The sequence below is a fragment of the Lissotriton helveticus genome, chromosome 12 (genome assembly GCF_964261635.1).
Source record: "Lissotriton helveticus chromosome 12, aLisHel1.1, whole genome shotgun sequence".
In the NCBI taxonomy this organism is placed as follows: Eukaryota; Metazoa; Chordata; class Amphibia; order Caudata; family Salamandridae; genus Lissotriton; species Lissotriton helveticus.
The window spans coordinates 79,227,337-79,245,481 of NC_136073.1; the positions used below are offsets into that span (position 1 = coordinate 79,227,337).

General features: G+C 45.3%; 1 protein-coding gene across 1 annotated transcript in view; it reads left to right on the forward strand.

Annotated features, from left to right (window-relative positions):
* The window catches only part of LOC144797694 (alpha-2,8-sialyltransferase 8F-like), a 177,384-nt gene that overhangs the window by 142,982 nt on the left and 16,257 nt on the right, over window positions 1–18,145 (forward strand). The window contains exon 5 of the mRNA XM_078668424.1: window positions 13,422–13,534. Within this exon, the coding sequence (XP_078524550.1) occupies window positions 13,422–13,534 (113 nt within the window). The remainder of the gene's footprint in view (window positions 1–13,421; window positions 13,535–18,145) is intronic.

Sequence of the window (18,145 nt, forward strand, 5' to 3'; positions counted from 1 at the left end):
TATAGCGCCATGAAGCCCCCGGGCGTACGAGCGCTTAATAAATGCATATTAACATTAACATTAACATAAGTAGAGAATGTTCAAATGAGACCCATAACGGTGTAAATGGGGAGATTTCGGAAAGGAGCCATTTAGAAGTTAGTCGAAGACAAAAGGCCTTATGATACATACGAAAATCAGGACAATGTACTCCTTCCAAAGATTTGGGTTTACGAAGATATTTTAAAGAGAGTCTAGATTTTGTATTATTTTATAAAAGCTACTTAGAGAGAAGGGAGTCAATTAAAAAATATATATATTAGGGATCTGAAAGGGAATCATAGAAAGACTATATAATTAGGGTAATCATCATTTTAATCGAATCAAGCCACCCCCACAGAGTTTAGAGATATGATCAATCACCTCCTTCATATTAATTCTAACTGAATCTAATACGGAATTGTTAAACCAAATGCCCAGGTATTTGATTTTAGAACTATTCCGATGAAAGCCAGCAGCATCACAGTGTTGCTTAAAACAAAATTGGTGATGGGAAGGATTTCTGTCTTGTCAGAAGAGGAGTGATAGAAGTTTTGGGATGGGAAATGAAAATTAAGATATCATCCGCATAAGCCTATAACTTCAAATGTTGGTCACCATATTCAAAGCCAGAAATAGACAAATTCTGAGGGATATGTGATAAGAAAGGTTTGAGTGCTAAAATAAAAAGATGGGGCGAGAGAGGGAAACCTTCACGTACACCATGATGTAAGTTGAAAGAATTAGAAACAAGACTATTAGCTACTACAGAAGCTTTAGGAGCTGAATATAATGAAGATATTAAGGAAAGAAATTTAGGACCAAAACCATGCCAATGGAGGGCTTTAAATAAAAAGGACCAATTAACTCTGTCAAAAGCTTTTCCTGCATCAATAGAAACAACAGCACAAGGGTATGAAAGAGATGAGGCCTTAATTAAAACATTAACAAAATAAACGAGAATTGTCAGAGGTTAATATACCCTTAACAAAACCACATTGTTGTAAACCAATAAGCTTCGGTAGAAGATGTTCAAGACGTAGCGCAAGCAATTTAGCAAAGATCTTATAATCTACGTTTACCAGAGAAATAGGACGGTAATTGTTGTTTGGGATCACGGCCATCTTTGTGAATTAAACAGATTGTAGCATCTAAGAAAGTGCCTTGTGTTTTACCATTAGTATGAAAAAATTGGAAAAGCTATAAAAGTTTGGGAAAAAGAAGATGCGAGAAATGTAGAAAAAATTCCACTGTAAACACATCAGGACCTGGAGTTTTATTTTTCTTAAGTAGATTTAAGGATTGGGAAATTTATTGGATAGACAGATCAGTTTCTAGAGAGCTAAAATCAAGATCTACAGGGGGAGAGGGTGAAACCTTATTAAGATCTGCGTCAATAGAAGAAGGAAGTGGAGAGGATTATGGGGTATATCAAGTTTTGTAAAATTCCATGAATTCATTTAAGATATCTTGGTCTTTGGAAAGAAATTTCCCATCCGATGCTTGAATGGAATCTATCAAAATGCGCTCTTTCCTAGATTTAAGATAGTTTGCCAGGAGTATGGCAGTTTTATTATGGCCACCATAATACCTAGCAGCCGATCGGAGAAGAACAGAAGAAGCATTATCAGTAGTTATTTTATTAAAAACAAGTTTGGCACAAACAAGTTCCTGTAGGGAAGAATCTGAAGAGGATGTATAGAAATGATGTTCTAGACGTTTAATATTGGTTAGCAAGATTTTTTTCTGATTAAGTAAATGTTTCTTTTTCTTGGAAACATAATCTATAATGAAACCACGAGCTGTGGCTTTAAAAGTGTCCCAAAAAAGTGGAGGAGAGGTATCAGAAGAAGAATTTAAAATACAAAATTATTCTGTAAAGGAAGTGAAGGAGGAAGTGAAAATGTAATCCTGGAGAAGGGAATTATTAAACCGCCATCTAGAACATCTGGATGCGATCGGAGCAAATAGAAATCAGCAACAACCGGGGCATGGTCAGAAATGACAATGGGTTCAACTGAAGAGGAAATAAGATTCTGTCTTAAGGCAGAAGAAAGGAAAATCTAATCTAATCATGATAGATTGCCATGAGGAGGAGAGAAAAAGAAGAATTCAGAGCTGTCAGGATTGCAGAGTCTCCCTTAGTCAACAAGATGAGTCAGAGCTAATGTATTTTGAAATTGTTTGTGGGTTTTGTGCAGTGTGAAACAGACTTGGGACTGTTGATAAATGAAAGGGTCCATAATTTGGTTGCAATCCCCACCCAAAATAAAAAATTCATCTTTATGCTGGATGCATTTTTTTGTGATATTAGGCCAAAAGGAAGAATCTGGTTGAGTAGGACCATATAAATTAAAAACAGTGTTGTACTTGGCCCTTTTTGGCAGGTTCATTCCTAAACTTTTTGCATTCTCCTAGCCTTTTTCTGTGACCTGGTGTTGGTGGTTTTAGGCCTCTGGGCACTTTAGCACTGTGGTCCAGTGTAAAGTGCGTGCACTCTCTGTGTTACATTGGTGAGATTGGCCTGCCCTCCCATAGGAATGCATTGGGGATTCCCTGATCAGTGTGTCAGTGGTAATTCATGATATGGGAGGAGCAGAGTGGTCGAGTTTGGTTTGTATGGAATTGTAATAATAAATGCTGCACAATGGTTGGCGCAGATTTATTATGACTAGTTGGGAAATGCCACTTTTAGAAGTTAGCAATACCAAAGGGGGTGATGGACGGAGCGTTTGAGCAAATCAAACACTCACCCCCAGTCAACTGATCCGAGTTGAATCCATCACCATTCTTTAGGTCACTCCACCACCCCAGTTCAGACATGGCCATATGCAAATCGGTCTGGCCCTGTGCCTCATGGGAAAAGTCCAGCCCGAACTGCCAAGCCATGTCTTCCCTGGACCGGAAACAAGCATCCTGGGACCGGTTTCGGGTTCATAACCCTCATCAGCCAGGCTATCTTGAATCCAGTGGCAAAGTGAGCAAGAGACTCATGTCTGAGCATACCCTGCCAACTGAGGGTGAACAAAGCAATACCAAAGGGGATGATGGATGGAGCGTTTGAGCAAATCAAACACTCACCCCCAGTCAACTGATATGGGTTTAATCCATCACCATTCTTTAGCTCACTCCACCACCCTAGTTCAGACATGGCCATATGCAAATCAGTCTGGCCCTGTGCCTCATGGGAACTGAGTGTGAGTGTTTGATTTGCTCAAACTCTCCGTCCATCATCCCCTTTGGTATCACTTTTAGAAATTTGCATTTCTGTGTGCTATGTGTCTGCCTGCCTGATGTGAATTGCATGTCTGGCTTGTGAGTGACAGGGGTTGGGAGGTGTGTGGCTCCAGGAGGGGCAGGGTGAGTCAGCACTAGGCTGAATGGGACATCTGGACTGGGAGTAGTGCGAGGAGTAATCTCCTGACTCTGAATAGGGCTGTGCCCAGCCTGTACAATACTGGCTCCGCCCCCTGTGGTGTGTCTGATCACCTAGCCCCCACCTGACAAAAGGGAAGAGGAGCTTGGAAAACAACGTGCTCCAAATCCCTCCTTAACCAGTTGCGTCTGGTTCCCCAAACCCCACACTGCAGACAAAGGAATCCTGAGTATAAGTATAGGGGCTGTGACCCCATGAAGTTGTTCGATGCAGGGGACTTGCTGCTGCTGGGGCCCAGGAGGAACCGCCATGTGGGCTTACCTCCCTGCTGGAAGGCCCTGTGTGCTGGCTTCCCTGGGCCCAGCTATGCCCCATGGACCTGGAGGAACTTTGGCTTGGAGTCATTCCTTTTAAAAATCAGGACTTGTTACGGCCTCTTGCGCCCTGTGAGCGCTTATTGGGATCAATTTCCCCAGAAAAGGAGCATGAGCTGCGGAGCACTGAGCTGCAGCCCTTTGAGAGGAAATCTCCATCGTAGGGATTCCCCGTGATGCCGAGGAGCGGGTGCCCACCCAGCGTTGGGAATTGTTGGCGGGTTCCCACCCCACGTATTTCTGTATTTTCGCGGGTGCCCACCCCACTTATTCTGATATTCTAATTACAGGTGCCCACCCCGCATTTTGCCTGCTTCGAGGGTGCCCACCCTGCCTCAATGTTTATTTTAAGTAAAGCGGGTGCCTACCATGCATGGTGCCGTCGAAGGGAAGGAGAAGCGGCAGCCGCGTTCGTGTGGCGACCAGGAAGCCAGGCTGCCTTGCCTGACTGTGGGCGGGGTGTAACCAGGAAGCTGCGGCTGGAGAGGAAGCCCAGAGATCCGTCCGGAGCCTCGCAGGCTCCATGCGGAAGTCCCAGGTCCCAGGAGGGGGCCCGGGGGAAGTAGGGAGAAGATGTCGGCAGACGGAAGCCCACCCCGCCTGCATGGATGCTGACGGAGTCAAAGTGGGGCTCTCGTGAGCTAATGGAGTCCCGAGCCACCTCCGAAGAGCCCCGCAGGCGCAGAGAGCAGCAGAGCTCGGCGGTAGGAGAGCCTGCCAAGCCCAGGTGAGGGGAGCTGCCACTTGGCACATAGCCAGTGCCAATTCCTAGTTCTGAGCGTACCCATGAGAAAGAGCGGGCCGCTCCTACGAGTGGGGGCAATTTAGTTTATAAAGTCCCGAAGTGGGACTTGTTGGCATTTCTTGGCACAGTTTGTTGGAGCCAATCAATGCACAGTGCCTAGTGCCTGAGCAGGCCCGCCAGAGAGTGGGCCACTCCACTGATGGAGGCAATTTGATTTAGAGAGCCCCAGTGGGGCCCCGAGGGCACAGTCATGCCAGGGCCCCTTTACTTTGTCCTCAGCTGTGCCTCCCCAGCGCGGGCAGCTGCAATATTTTTCTGCATATTTTTCAGAGGGCACAGTGAGGGCCCAGCCCACATTCTGCATCACAGCTGCATGGCACTTAGCGTCAGCTGCTACCTTTAGGCCAACCTTTCTTTGGGGGCATTTTTGGTGAGACAGGATTGAGATGCACTCCTCTGCCCCAGCGCAATTGCGCACTTGCGAATTCTGCTGCATTGGCTGCCCCCCTGACATTTGGGACATATGGCATTTGAGCCCTCTGAGAAGGCCAGTTGGCCAGGGGGCCTGTGAGGTTTGTAGGGTGCCAGGCCCTAATGTGAATTATGTGGTGCGCAGGAAATGTTATTCATCTACTGTGAGTGATGCCTCTAAATGTGGTTTATGTATGAAGTTATTTGCATACTGTGGTTTATGCTTGTGAGGTTATCCTCTACTGTGAGTTATGCCCCTAATGTGAGTTATGCTTAGGAAGTTATGGTCTAATATGTTTATGCTTATGAGGTTGGCGCAGAATATATTTCACGCCTAATGTGAAACTGTACACAATAGGATTTATATTGCAGGATAATGCTGAGTACAGTGTTTGCCAGTAATTACTGGTTGTGTTCTACATTTATTATATGTTTTACATTTACTAGTTTCACTTTGTGATGGTTCTGACAGTGGCCCAATTGGCCCTGTCAGGTGTATATAATCCTCTGTAAATATTGCCCAGTGCCAGTTGGCACAGTGTATATTGTGTGATTACTATTCTAATGTGTTCATGATAATACAAAGGCTATTTTTATATTTAACCTTGTGTGGAGTTCCTTTTGTGGTGTGCTTAGTATGTTGTTGCTGTGTGTGTGTTGGGCAAACGCTTGAGACATTGCCTCTTGGATAAGCCTGACTGCTCGTGCCACGCTACCAAGGGGGTGAGCAGGGGTTATCTTTGGTGTGTAACTCTCTTGCCCTGACTAGAGTGGTGGTTTCTGCCTGGCTTAGGCGCAAGCCCTAGCCAACCAGAAATCCCATTTCTAACAAACAGTAAGAGAGATATTATCAAGGAGCAACTTGACTAACAACCATCTACCGTTCGAATCAATTTCCTTTGAAATAACAGAACATTTCAAATGTTTATGAACTAAAATAATTACCCCATTTTTCTTCATAGTCGTAGGAGATACTAAAACTAAACCCACCCATTGCCTTTTAAGTTTCAAAGCTTCTAATTCTGACAAGTGAGTCTCTTGCAATAAAACTAAATCAGGATTACATGTAGCTAAATGGGATAAAATTCTCTGCCTCTTTATAGGTTTAATAAAACATTTTATATTCCATGAGATAACTTTGAATGTAAATAAAGTGAATTAAAAATAAAATAACATGACCAACATTGATGCGCAGAAAAGAGAAGAAAAAAGGGAAGACAAGGTTATATAATGATGATGATAGAGAGGATAAAGAAAAAAGGAGGCGAGAAAAGGGAGAAATAGGAAAGATAATAAAACAAGACAGTACATGTCAACCATTGAAGAAAAGGAAATATATAATAACAAAGAGTAAGAAGAAAAAGGGATTATTGACTGTAATACTACCTTTTAGGGAGGGGACAAGAAAAAATAGAAGGAGTGGCACGACACAAGTGAAGACGGCATACCCAAACAGGAGGAACGGGCCACAACAGGGAGGTGTATAAAATGAGCAGGAAACGGATACATAAGGAAATGTCAAAAACAAATTCTGTGAGAAGATAAAAGGAGAAGAGAGAAATAAGAATTCCATGCTATAGAACAGATATCAAAAAACCTATCTCGATAAACAGTAAACAACCTGTAGGGAAAAATCTGTATGCAAAATTACGAAGTACAACCATGTTGCAATGAAAGAAATAAGTCAAGGTATCGAGGTTGCAGAAGAAAAAGGACCAGCGATTTCCATCGACGTTGTGGAGGGAGAATGAATACATTTTCTCAAGTCTACTGGATCTTCCAAGGTGGAAGTTTCGTTATGAAAAGTAGTTTTAAATAAGCATGGGTGAAATAACCCATATCTTGAGGCCATTGTGTGTAAAGCAGCACGGAGATCAAGAAAATCTTTCTGATGTTTGGCAGCTGTTGAAGAGACATCTTGTGAGATGAATAGTTTAGAGCCAGACCATGTGAGTTGTTTTTTGGCTTTAGCAGAGTTTAAAACTTGTAGAAGGTCAGTAAACTTCAAAATGAGGAAGATTACTTCCCTTGGTTGCGAAGGAGCTGACGAAGAAGTTAAACGAGGACCCTACCTGATAGCTCGCTGGATACTTAGGTTTGTAGATGGAGGAAGGTCCAGAAGCTTTGGGAGAAAGGTGGAGAAAAAATTCACAGGATTATCACCTTCCAAGCCTTCTGGAAGTCCATATAAATGAAGATTGTTGTGTCTGTTTCTGTTCTCAAGATCTTCAGCAGATTTCTTCAACTGGAGGACCTCCTTCTATAGGGTGGCAACCTTGACAGACATTTCGTGTATCCCTCCAACATGTTGTTCCACCGTAGAAATACGAGATTCCATGGAAGTCCATTTAGTGTCTAAGACTTGCAGACGAGAATATGTTTCCTCAATAAATAGACGTAGGGCACGTATTTCATCTAGCACAGTATCTAAGGAAACAGGAGAAATAGACTTCGGTGGAGAAGGAGGGTCCTGTTTTAGATGCTTGGTGTCAGAGGATGGAGTTTGCAATTTAATTGTAGAAGTTGGCGAAGCCACTTGTCTCGAGGAGTTAGATTGCGCCATCTTGCCGGTAGTTTGTATTGAGGAAGTAGTATGAGGAGAACAGGAGTCAGGAGCACTAGTCGTGGCCTTTTTAGTGATGAGAACCAATTTCTTACTTCTTCCCATACGTAACTGACAGAGGTAGAGCCAGAAAACTGTGTGGGCTTAGAAGTATAACGTTCCAGTAAAAAGATATGTTGAAATACTGTGCTTTAATAATGAAAAAGGCAAAGGTCACTGTTGAAAACACTGCTTGCATAAAATTTGCCCTAATTAAGCTGCCAAAATATTCACAGAAGAGTCCGAGAAAATGTACGACAAACCATGTCATATATATGAGGGAACATGGTATGTAAAATTAAAGTGAGCTCTTCTTCAAGCGCAACTTGTCTGAAGAGAAAAACAACATTGCAGGAGACAAAATGGCAGTCAAGACATGAGGAGAGATATTTCCTTACAATACCTCCATGTAAAAGCAGAAAAAGCCATATTAGCACCCACAGATTGTACAGGGGGTCCTCCGACCTATGAGGAGCACTGTTTCACTCTAAAATGGGGGCTGGAGCCACAGGAATCACTGCAGCATCTCCCGTCGCGGACCGCAGCTCCCTACTAGGCGGCCATCTTGTTTTGTGCCACCAGGCACTAACACTTATAACTTTGCGACTTAACTCTTCGGCACCTAGAAGCATTGTTGTCAATATAGCAGTGCCCCTTTTCATTATAGTGGTGGGTTTTTGTGTGATTTGAAATGTGGTCATTTCTGTGGATTCTCTGTAGCTTGGACTCAAACCCCATTAGTTGTCCCCCTTTGCACACATGGCAATAGGGCACAGTGCAGACTATAGTAGCTAGCTTGATACATAGTAGTGTTTTTAACTGCACCTTTGATCTACTGTTTGATATTTGTAACCGTAATACATTGAAAAATGATTTCCAAAAGACTTGAGATGCTAATGTTCAGAGTAATTCAAGGATGCCTGCCCACAACCCTCTCCATAGGATCACAATAACAGGACGACCCCATGTTTTTAAGAAGTGCTATAATTATGTTTATGCTAATAGCTCGATCCCCATAAAATGCTATTTTTCCGTTTATTTCTTTTCTTTCTGCTGTGCCTAGTATTTAACCATGAAAGTCCATATTATGTTATGTTATGCTTTGGTATGTTATTTATTATTTATTTTGTTTGCAGAGTTTTATATAGCGCGAACTAGACCCGAACCAAATCAGGTATCAGAGCGCTTTGGATTTATATCGCGCATGGATGCTTTAAAATTGACTTCTCAGAGAGCACAGTAGGAAGCTAAGAGAGAAACTACACCTGTCACAGCAACTAAAACAACAGGATCTTGAGGTGTTTTAGGAAAGTCAGTAAAATAGTGTTGGAGAATAGGTGGGACACGAGGTTGTTCCAAAGTTTAGACCACAGAAAACAGAAGCAACAACCTGCCTGCCAATCAATTTAATGTGTGAGGTAAACACCAAATTGAGAGTGAGAGGCAAGAATCTGAGTGGTCGAATAGGGCAACAGGCCTGCAGGAGAGATTTGAGAAAGGGAGGTCCAGTGGTATTCGATTCGATGAGTGACACACAGTCTTAAACTGTATACGTTTCTCTTTAGAAAGCCAGTGCAGGCTCTGCAACTAATTGGATACCAAATGAGATTTAGGTACATGTTCAAGAAGTCTAGCTTCATCACTTTTGAATGATCTGAGATCTCTTCCTGAAGGCCTTGGCAATACCAACGTACAAAATGTTACAATAATCAATAAGAGCCTGAATAATCATCCTCTGATTAGAAGAGAAAAAGCTCTAAAGAATGTCCTTACTATTTCTGAGCATCCCGAAGCAACAGGCTGTTATGTCGATAATTTTTGGATCGAATAGTAAATTACTATCTATCCAAATACTATACTTTTCACTACTGGCGTCGGCCACCAGTGTGGGCCCCATAACTGTTGTTGCTTGTCCGCTATTAACCTCAGTTGTATTGGCCTTAAGCTTAAGGCAATTAAGGTTCATCAGAGACAGCCCATGGGATTCAAACAATCTCTGCCAACATAGGGGACATCAATGTTGAAAATAGTGAAGCTCGGGGTTCATCCATAAGGCACCCCAAACTCCAGCTGACTGTTTGTGAAAGAAAATGGGGTCGAGACCACTTGAAAGTAATGCCTTTCCAGAAAATACATAAACCAGAGTGATGATTTGTCAAAGATCCCATAGTTTCTTAGGGGCCCATTAGGATGTCGGGCGGATCGCCACCGCAATGCGGGCGGTGGTGGTCCGCCCAACATACTTGTCCGCCCGCCACCCGCCACCCATTTCCCCCCGCCATATTACTATGGGACCTTGCGACCGGGGCGGAAAAGGTTTAATATGGTGGCGGTGTCTATCAGACACCTCCAGCCATATTAGTATGGGCTTTGGGGAATGCCTTTCCGTGGCGGCATTGGCAGGCGGTCTTCCCTTTGGGGGCCCCCTGCGGGCCCCCATGGTGAAAGCACATGGGGGGTGCACATGGGGGGTACCACTTGCATACACAATGCGGAAGGCACCGCATGGTGCCTGCCGCTTTGTGTATACAAATGCATCACATGCATTTTTAGCATTGTGGCGAGCGGTGCTGAGAGTACCGCCCGCCACAATGTTAAAAATGCAGTATGCGCCTTCCACTGTGGCGGGCGCATCCTAATACCCCCACGGGACCCCCACCCTTATGGCGGGCGGTCCCGTAATCCGATAGGATGGCTGGCGGACTAAGTCCGCTCGTCATCCTAATGACCCATTTAGTCTTTTTTCAGCACTATGCTGGAGAACCCATTGAATGCTACACTGAGGTGTAACAGTATCAGCGCTGCAGAACTCCTTCTATCAGAAAGCTCTTCTATTACTGCAAGCAACGCAGACTCTGTGCTGTAAGGAGGCCGGAAGCCTGCTTGAGAGGAATGAAGTAGTTGATGGTACCACTAATATTCCAACAGCTGTGTATTGGTACATTTTTCCAGCACCTTAGCCACTATTGGCACTATATGCAAGCCCATGTGACAAAGGGTGGAAGACTTTCACTGACCGGTACTTACAGTGTCCTTAAAAGGCGGGGATGTACCCACAGCAGGTTAGGGAGACCGGATATATAGAAATTGTACCCCTATCTTTGGGATCCATTGCCTCTTCCCCCTTTGTTGCTGGAATTTCTGTCAGCAGTGACAGGCCATGTAAGTATGAACACATGCGCTATTTGCATAGTGCGAACCAAGTCAAAAGAAAGCATACACTTTATAAACTCAATGGCAAAGATACAGATGGCATGTGGTTGGAGAGGAAGCTTAGTTCACAAGTAAGTGGTGATCTGATACTGCATCATGATGTAGCATTCACTAAAGAGGTATGTCTTCAGCTCTTTCCTAAATTGGAGCACGGTTGGGTGGTTCAGAAGGATATAAAGATGTCATCCTGAGTGCATAGATAAAGAAGGTTGATTTCCTTGTTATTTATTTTTTGCTCTTCTTCATCTCCAGCCTGATAGTGTCCTGGCTGCTGGATGGCCAAGAACCATTGGAGGTGGTGAGCTTGCCAGCTTGAGACAACAAATGGAATTTTCACTGGAGCTTTTTCCCCACTTAGGTGACTCCTCTAATATCAGACATAGCCAAATAGGTGCAACCCACAGCTACCTTGGCAAAGGACTGTACATTTAGAAGGTTTTCATCCATTCCTGAGAGGGATTCTGCTGGAATGGCAGGTGTGAAGTCCACCACCAAAATTTCCAATCAGGCCCTAATCATTTAAAAACAAAAAAACAATCACACTGGTTAATTGAATTAACTACTAATGTACCTACGTTTCTATCCCTCACCACCACCTGGAGAAAGCATTGACTACTCGCTACCCTTAGAAAGCCAAGTGTACCAAAAGCGTGGGTGTCACTGAGGAAGTTGGTAGTAACTGGGAAGCTTAAACTACGGTGGCAAACCAAAGTACACACATGCAGGATTCTATTCAGCAATCACTAAGTGACACAGGATCAAGAAAAAATACCTCCAATGAATTGTTGAAAGTTGAAACAGAAACGCCTCTCATCTTCACTCTGCAATGCATCAGAAACTGTTGAAATATAACAGACTGTGGATATTTCCAGTTAAAAGTTCCAGAAGTGTTAACTGTGTTGAACTGTACATCATTTTGTGCATGTTCTAGTTAAAACATAGTAAATACTTTCACACTGTGTGGCAAATTCTTTTAAACAAAATAAAGATTTTAAAAAACAAAAACAAATCAGTAAGAATCTCCTTTTCTTAAAGTTTTGTTTTAACCAAGATATAAGATGGATCGATATCATATTTTAAATCCAGCATGTGGGCATACTTATGTTTCAACAACTAGCATACGAACTAGTTTCGTTTAGCACAACTACCAGCATACGAACCAGTTTCGTTTGGCACATCCACGCTCCGGTAATTACCACCTGAGCACTGCTGTCTTGCATTATAGACAGACCACGGGTACGACCTGATCATGAGGTGTTACACCACCACTCTAGTCTTGGTGAACCCACCCAGTACTTTATCTATTAAGTGTGTACCCTTGTCTTGTCTTCCCCAGTACATAATCCCAACCCTTTATGTTTTTTTCTTGCAGGTTTTTTCCTGAACCAGGATTAAACACACTTTTACATTAGACCACAATTTGTGGTCTATATTTGAACGAGGGCAGGGCACGCCTTAGCGTGTGCGTACCACCCCGCTCAAAATACACGGTCCTGACGAAAACCTAATAATTTTTAACATGGTTGAAACATGTAGACCTATTGTTAACTAATTCACATAGCACACTACGCTATTTTTAGTTTTATCACACTTCTCGAGACACCAAAGCCTTCCTAATTAGGCACTGGTGCCACATAATTTTTAACAGGGATCAAGCACTCAAGAATAAAGTCTTGATGTGAGTAGTCTTGGCCCTTTTTAATACACATATCACTATTACCTTTTGCACATATAAAAAAACAAGAAACCCGCTCCACTGTAATCAGGTGTCGTAGCACACCCTGTGGGCATTCGGCCTATGGGGTGGGACCCCGATGATGAAGCATGTCACCAACCAGGTTGGTGAGTGAGGGGTCTTCTTAAAAGGACTACTACTGTCCGGTTAAGGGTTGGGGTAATTATTGCTAACCTGAGCCTTAAGCTCCAGATACAGAAGAAAATTCCTTCTTTGTATTTTTTGCTTCCAGGGGGTACTCCTCCATTGTTGTCTAAAAAAAAACAATTAAGTTAGGGCCTGCTCAGGGGGCATCCCAGTCTAACAGTGGCAGGGGATGTTGTGTCTGCCACCCAAACGGTCTACTACTTGCCATATCTGGAAATCACTGCTTTCCCAGCAGTAATTTCTGTATCTCCAGAGAAACTGCCTTCATAGCAGCTCCGCTGAAGGCACAGACACATTAATGGAGACCACCATCTGTCCCCAAAGCGGGAGCTTGCTATTGAAAAACAAAAAACAAATGACCCTTACCGTCTGGGAGTCATCTCCCAGAGTGTGGGGGTCTTATTTGTTTTTTTTCCTGTTTGAGACCGCCATTTTTGCTGCCATTGATAGACAGAAAAAAATAGTCCCTCCTCTCTAAACAGGGGAAGTCTGATGTCCTTACTCTAATGGCCCCCACTCCATCTGACCCTGTAAATAGGCTTTGCGTTGGCAGAGTCAGCATTGGCACCGCTCTCAGAAATATGACTGTTTGCCCGACTCAAAATAGAGCGGGCGGACTGAGGGTTTGACGGGCATGATACTCCAAATATCACCTTGTTTGCCAAACTCTAAATGAGGCTCTAAGTGTTCCTCGGCACCACAAGGCAGTTTTATATGTGTGCACCTTTTTCTTTTTCCAGACATCCCCTATTTCTGGCAAGTCGCTTAAATCCTGTGCAGTGGTGGGCAGTAGCGATATCTTATCCGGCAGCTGCTGTGGACGGGAGATCGACCAGAATGACTTTGTGATCAGGTAACTTCTCACTCAGGTGCTACTTGCCCCTAACTTGAGGAATGAGTCCCATCAAAGAGGAATTTTAAAGTTACAGTAAGAAATAATACTACTAATATAATTAGCAATAGCAATAACAATATTAAAATGGAATGTAATAACATTGAATTTAAATCATTCAACTTTAATATGTGTGGTGTCTCTTTTATTAAGAACCGAGGGAATTGAAGGAGCACTCCTTCTTTTGATCAAATTAACTGATATTTTTATATCTTATGTTAATGGTGCTACGGTGCTGCACTCGCTGTCTAACCAAGTGCCTTAAATAACTAAAGAATACTAGCAATAAAACTTGCTGGCCCCGTGCACTGTTCACTGGGTTTTCAGTTGAACCCTACTTATTTTTTTTTTTTTTTAAAACCTTTATTAGCAAGAAAGGAATACAACTACAAGCCGACAACTGCCAGGGCCGGCCATTCACACAAAATAACAGTAGCGCATTAGAACACAGCTCATCAGCCGACAACCGAAGGTCCGGCAGCGATATTGCATGGCATTACTCAAAATGCTACGGATGAAAGGATGTTGAAAAGGTTTCACATTTTATACAAATAAACAAGAAAACGTAATCGAAAAAAGAGTCGAGGCTGTATCCTGCAATATAGTATCAGTTCCATATGGCGCGGGGAGAGGCGAACAAAGAACAGTGTTAAGAAACAGAAGAGATACCAGGAGAACGGGGGGGACACAGAGCAAGAAACAAATCGTAGAACACGGGAAATTAGGAAACCGAAACGTACAGTCAAGGAGAACAAGGAGTGTCGGGAGGTTCAGTAAGGGGGGGATCACATATCCCCCCTCGATATGAGTTCCATTGGTCCCAAATCCTGCCCCACTTCTTGGGCCTTCCACGGGAGACATACACAATTTTTTCTCTGAACATGCACCAGTCCATGTGCTCTTCCCAGTTGCGAACTGATGGTGCCCTCTGAGATCCCCACAATTGAGCAATGTCTCTTTTCGCAACCATGTTCCCTAGCGTGACCCATTGAGTCTGAGCAGCAGTGCAGTCATTCGGCTCCCAGATGTTCAACAAACAGCGCCTGGCCTCAGGCAACAACTCAACGCCCGTCACCTCACCCATCACCGCATGCACTCTAGTCCAAAAAGACACCACTTCCGGACATTCCCATATGATGTGGAGGAAAGTAGCAAGCACACCACAGCCACGCCTACACAGCCCATCCGCAGAAAAACCCATATGCATCAATCGTGGACCCGTGACATAGACTCGGTGCAGAATCTTCAGCTGTACGAGTCGCAGACGCGCCGGAATCGCAACCTCTTTAGGAGAGGATATCGCAGCCTGCCAGTCTTCATCATCCAACTCCAGCCCATCGTTAGTCCAAGCACTCCGAAGCTGAACAAGCAGGTCCGAACGATCATTGATGAGTTTTTTATAGATAAGGGAAATAGTGCTGTCCGGAACATGCCCGTCCAGCACCCTGTCCTCCAGGGGAGAACACTCCGGGATAGCAGATCCGGCTGGAAAAACCTATTGAATGGCATGTCGAACCTGGAAGTAGCGAAAATACTCCGTGTCATTCAAATTATATTCCTGCTTCAATTCAGCAAAGGTCTTAACTCTATTTTTAGCCCAGAGATCGCCCACTTTACTAATGCCAATGAGGTCCCATCTATCAAAACCCTTCGACGTCCATAGCTCCCCCAGTCTCTCAGCGGCAAACAATGGGGTCGCTCTGGTCAATTTATCCGCCCACCCCGTAGCCATGGTCGCACTACCCCACACTCGCACTGCCACTCCAGTGGGACCCGTCAGGTTCCTCCTGGCGCCTCGAGAATAGAGCGCCCTATAATAATCACCCCCGGGCAACAGCCACCGATCCATCTCAAATGCAGGATTCAGAGCTGGACCGTACATGGCATGGTTCACAGCGCTCAGCTGAGATGCCCAGTAGTATCTTTTAATATCAGGCAATGCTATACCACCATCGTACCAGGGCAACGTCAACTTCGCCAACGCAATGCGGGGCCGTCCAGCCCACACTAGTCTCCTCTGAAGGCCCTGATTTCACGAAAGTAACTGGCTGGCACCAGATCAAGCGTGTTTTGGACGGCATACAGAAAACGGGGAAGAGACATCATCTTAAACAGGGCAGCTCTTCCCAATGGGGACAAGGGTAAACTACACCATGCTGCAACGTCCGACCGAAGCCGGACAAGCGGAGGTAACAAATTCCGCTTGTAGCGCACCATGGGGTCCAGTGAAATATAGATCCCCAAATACTTAAAGCCCCCTCTAGAAACCGGTATCGGGCAAGTGCGGGGCAGAGAGGGCGAGTCTCCAGTCAGTGGGAAAATACAAGACTTGGCCCAATTGATAACTAAACCGGAGTTTCGTCCGAAGGAATTCAAAACGTCGAAGAGGACTCCTAGTGACTTACGGGGGGAGGTCAGGTACAATAATATGTCGTCGGCATATAGTGATATGCGATCTTCGAAGTCAGGGGACCATCGAATACCCTTGAGTGAGGGCTCCCAGCGGAGCCACGCGGCAAGGGGCTCAAGCGCGAGCGCAAATAGAAGTGGCGACAGAGGACATCCCTGCCGCGTGCCTCGTCCGAGAACAAAGGGCTCCGAGGCTCTGCCGTTAACCACAGCCTGAGCCAATGGCTGCTCATACAGAAGCTTGACCCACGCGATGAACTTCGGGCCGAAACCAAATTTAGCAAGAGCAGCCCACAAATACGGCCACTCGACCGTGTCAAAGGCCATCGAGGCATCAAGGGAAACCAAGATGGCTGGTTCATTGAGAGACCCCGCCCTCGCAAGGACACCGTGAAGACGGCGGAGATTGAGCGCAGTATACCGACGAAGAATAAAACCAGACTGGTCCGGGTGTATCAAATCGCTAATCACCGTGACCAATCGATTTGCCAAAAGCTCCGCCAATATCTTGGGTTCCGCATTCAAAAGGGATATCGGTCTATACGATGAGCAGCTCTCGCGGGGCTTGCCATCTTTATAGATAACCACAATGGATGGCAGCCTCTGGTCCCTAGGAAGGGACCCAAGGTCTCGCGATGCCGCAAACATCCGACTAAGATACGGCGCCATTTTGTCAGGGCATAGCTTGTATAATTCAACTGGTATACCGTTCGGACCCGAGGCCTTCCCCGAGCGAAGGGAGCGTATAGCAAGTGCAACCTCATCAGTGGAAAAGTCCGCCTCCATAAGCACCCTGTCCGACTCCGAGAGACTAGGCAGCCCCAGCCCCCAGCTGTACATCGATTTGAAGCCAAAGCGGGGAGTGGTCGGAAATCCCTCTAGCCAAATGCTTGGTTTCACGTACCGAGACCAACTGCACCACCGGCACGAGGATATAATCGAGTCTTGAGAGACTCCCATGAGCTCCCAAGTGGAAGGTGTACTGGAGCCGTCCAGGGTGCAGCTGTCTCCAATAATCCACCAGCCCGAAAGCATCCAAAAATTTCCCCAGCCATAACTGCGAGGCGGGTAGAAGCCTGGGGGGGCTACGGTCACTCTCTCCATTAACCACAGAATTAAAATCGCCACCCAATACCAACAAACCATCAGGCAGCCCCAGAATCACCCCACCCAAATCAGTGAATGTAGTAGACTGCAGACCAGGCGGAACATAGACAGACAATATGGAGATCAACTTCCCCTCCCACCTCCCCGTAATAGCCGCGTAGCGGCCTTTGTCGTCCAACACCGTGCCATCTATCTCCAGGGGAAGGGAGTTCCTAACCAGGATACCTGCCCCCCTCGATCCAGTGGTAAAGCCGGAATGGGCCACCAAACGGTAACCTCGCCTATTCAATGCCCGACACGTATTACCCACCAAGTGCATCTCCTGGAGCAAAACCACATTTGGGGAGGATCGCTTCAAATACTGCAGTACTATCCCCTGCTTTATCCTGTCACCAAGACCGTTAACGTTCTAGCTCAACACCCTCAGCCCCCTACCTCCATCCCAGAAGTAAACAGTCTGCCCCCCACCATGAAACAAGCACATAGCAGCAAATATGGAACAAAGCGCAGCCTCGATACAAACAGGAAAGAAAGAACCCCCCCACCACCCCCAGTGAACCCACAAAACACAAACCCCCCTCCCTGCACCCCTGCGGTAGACCAAAAAGCCACCCCAACTTGCAGTGTGTCTGTCGCCCCATTAAACTAACCTACAAAAAGAGAGAAAAAGTCCCCAGAGGAGGAAGATTCCCCGTTCCCCCCCACCCCCGGGTATCCATATTATAAAAACACAGTCTCTGAGCCACTGCCGCGAAGTCAGGTTCGCCGATGCAGACTCACTACTCCTGTTCCGCCAAACCGCCCTCAGCACCCCTCGAGCTCTCCGGGCCATCATGGCGTGTCGGCAAAGTGTCTAACCAGTCACTAGCCACCTCAGGGCGATCGAAGAAAAACGCACGATCCTCATGCTCGATCCTCAGGCGGGCCGTGAAAAGCATAGCATATTTCAGTCCCATATCTCTAAGGCGCCTTTTCACTCCCATGAAGCCCATTCGTTGTTTCTGCACCGCCTGAGTAAAGTCCGGGTAAAAACTGATCGACACATTCTCAAATTTG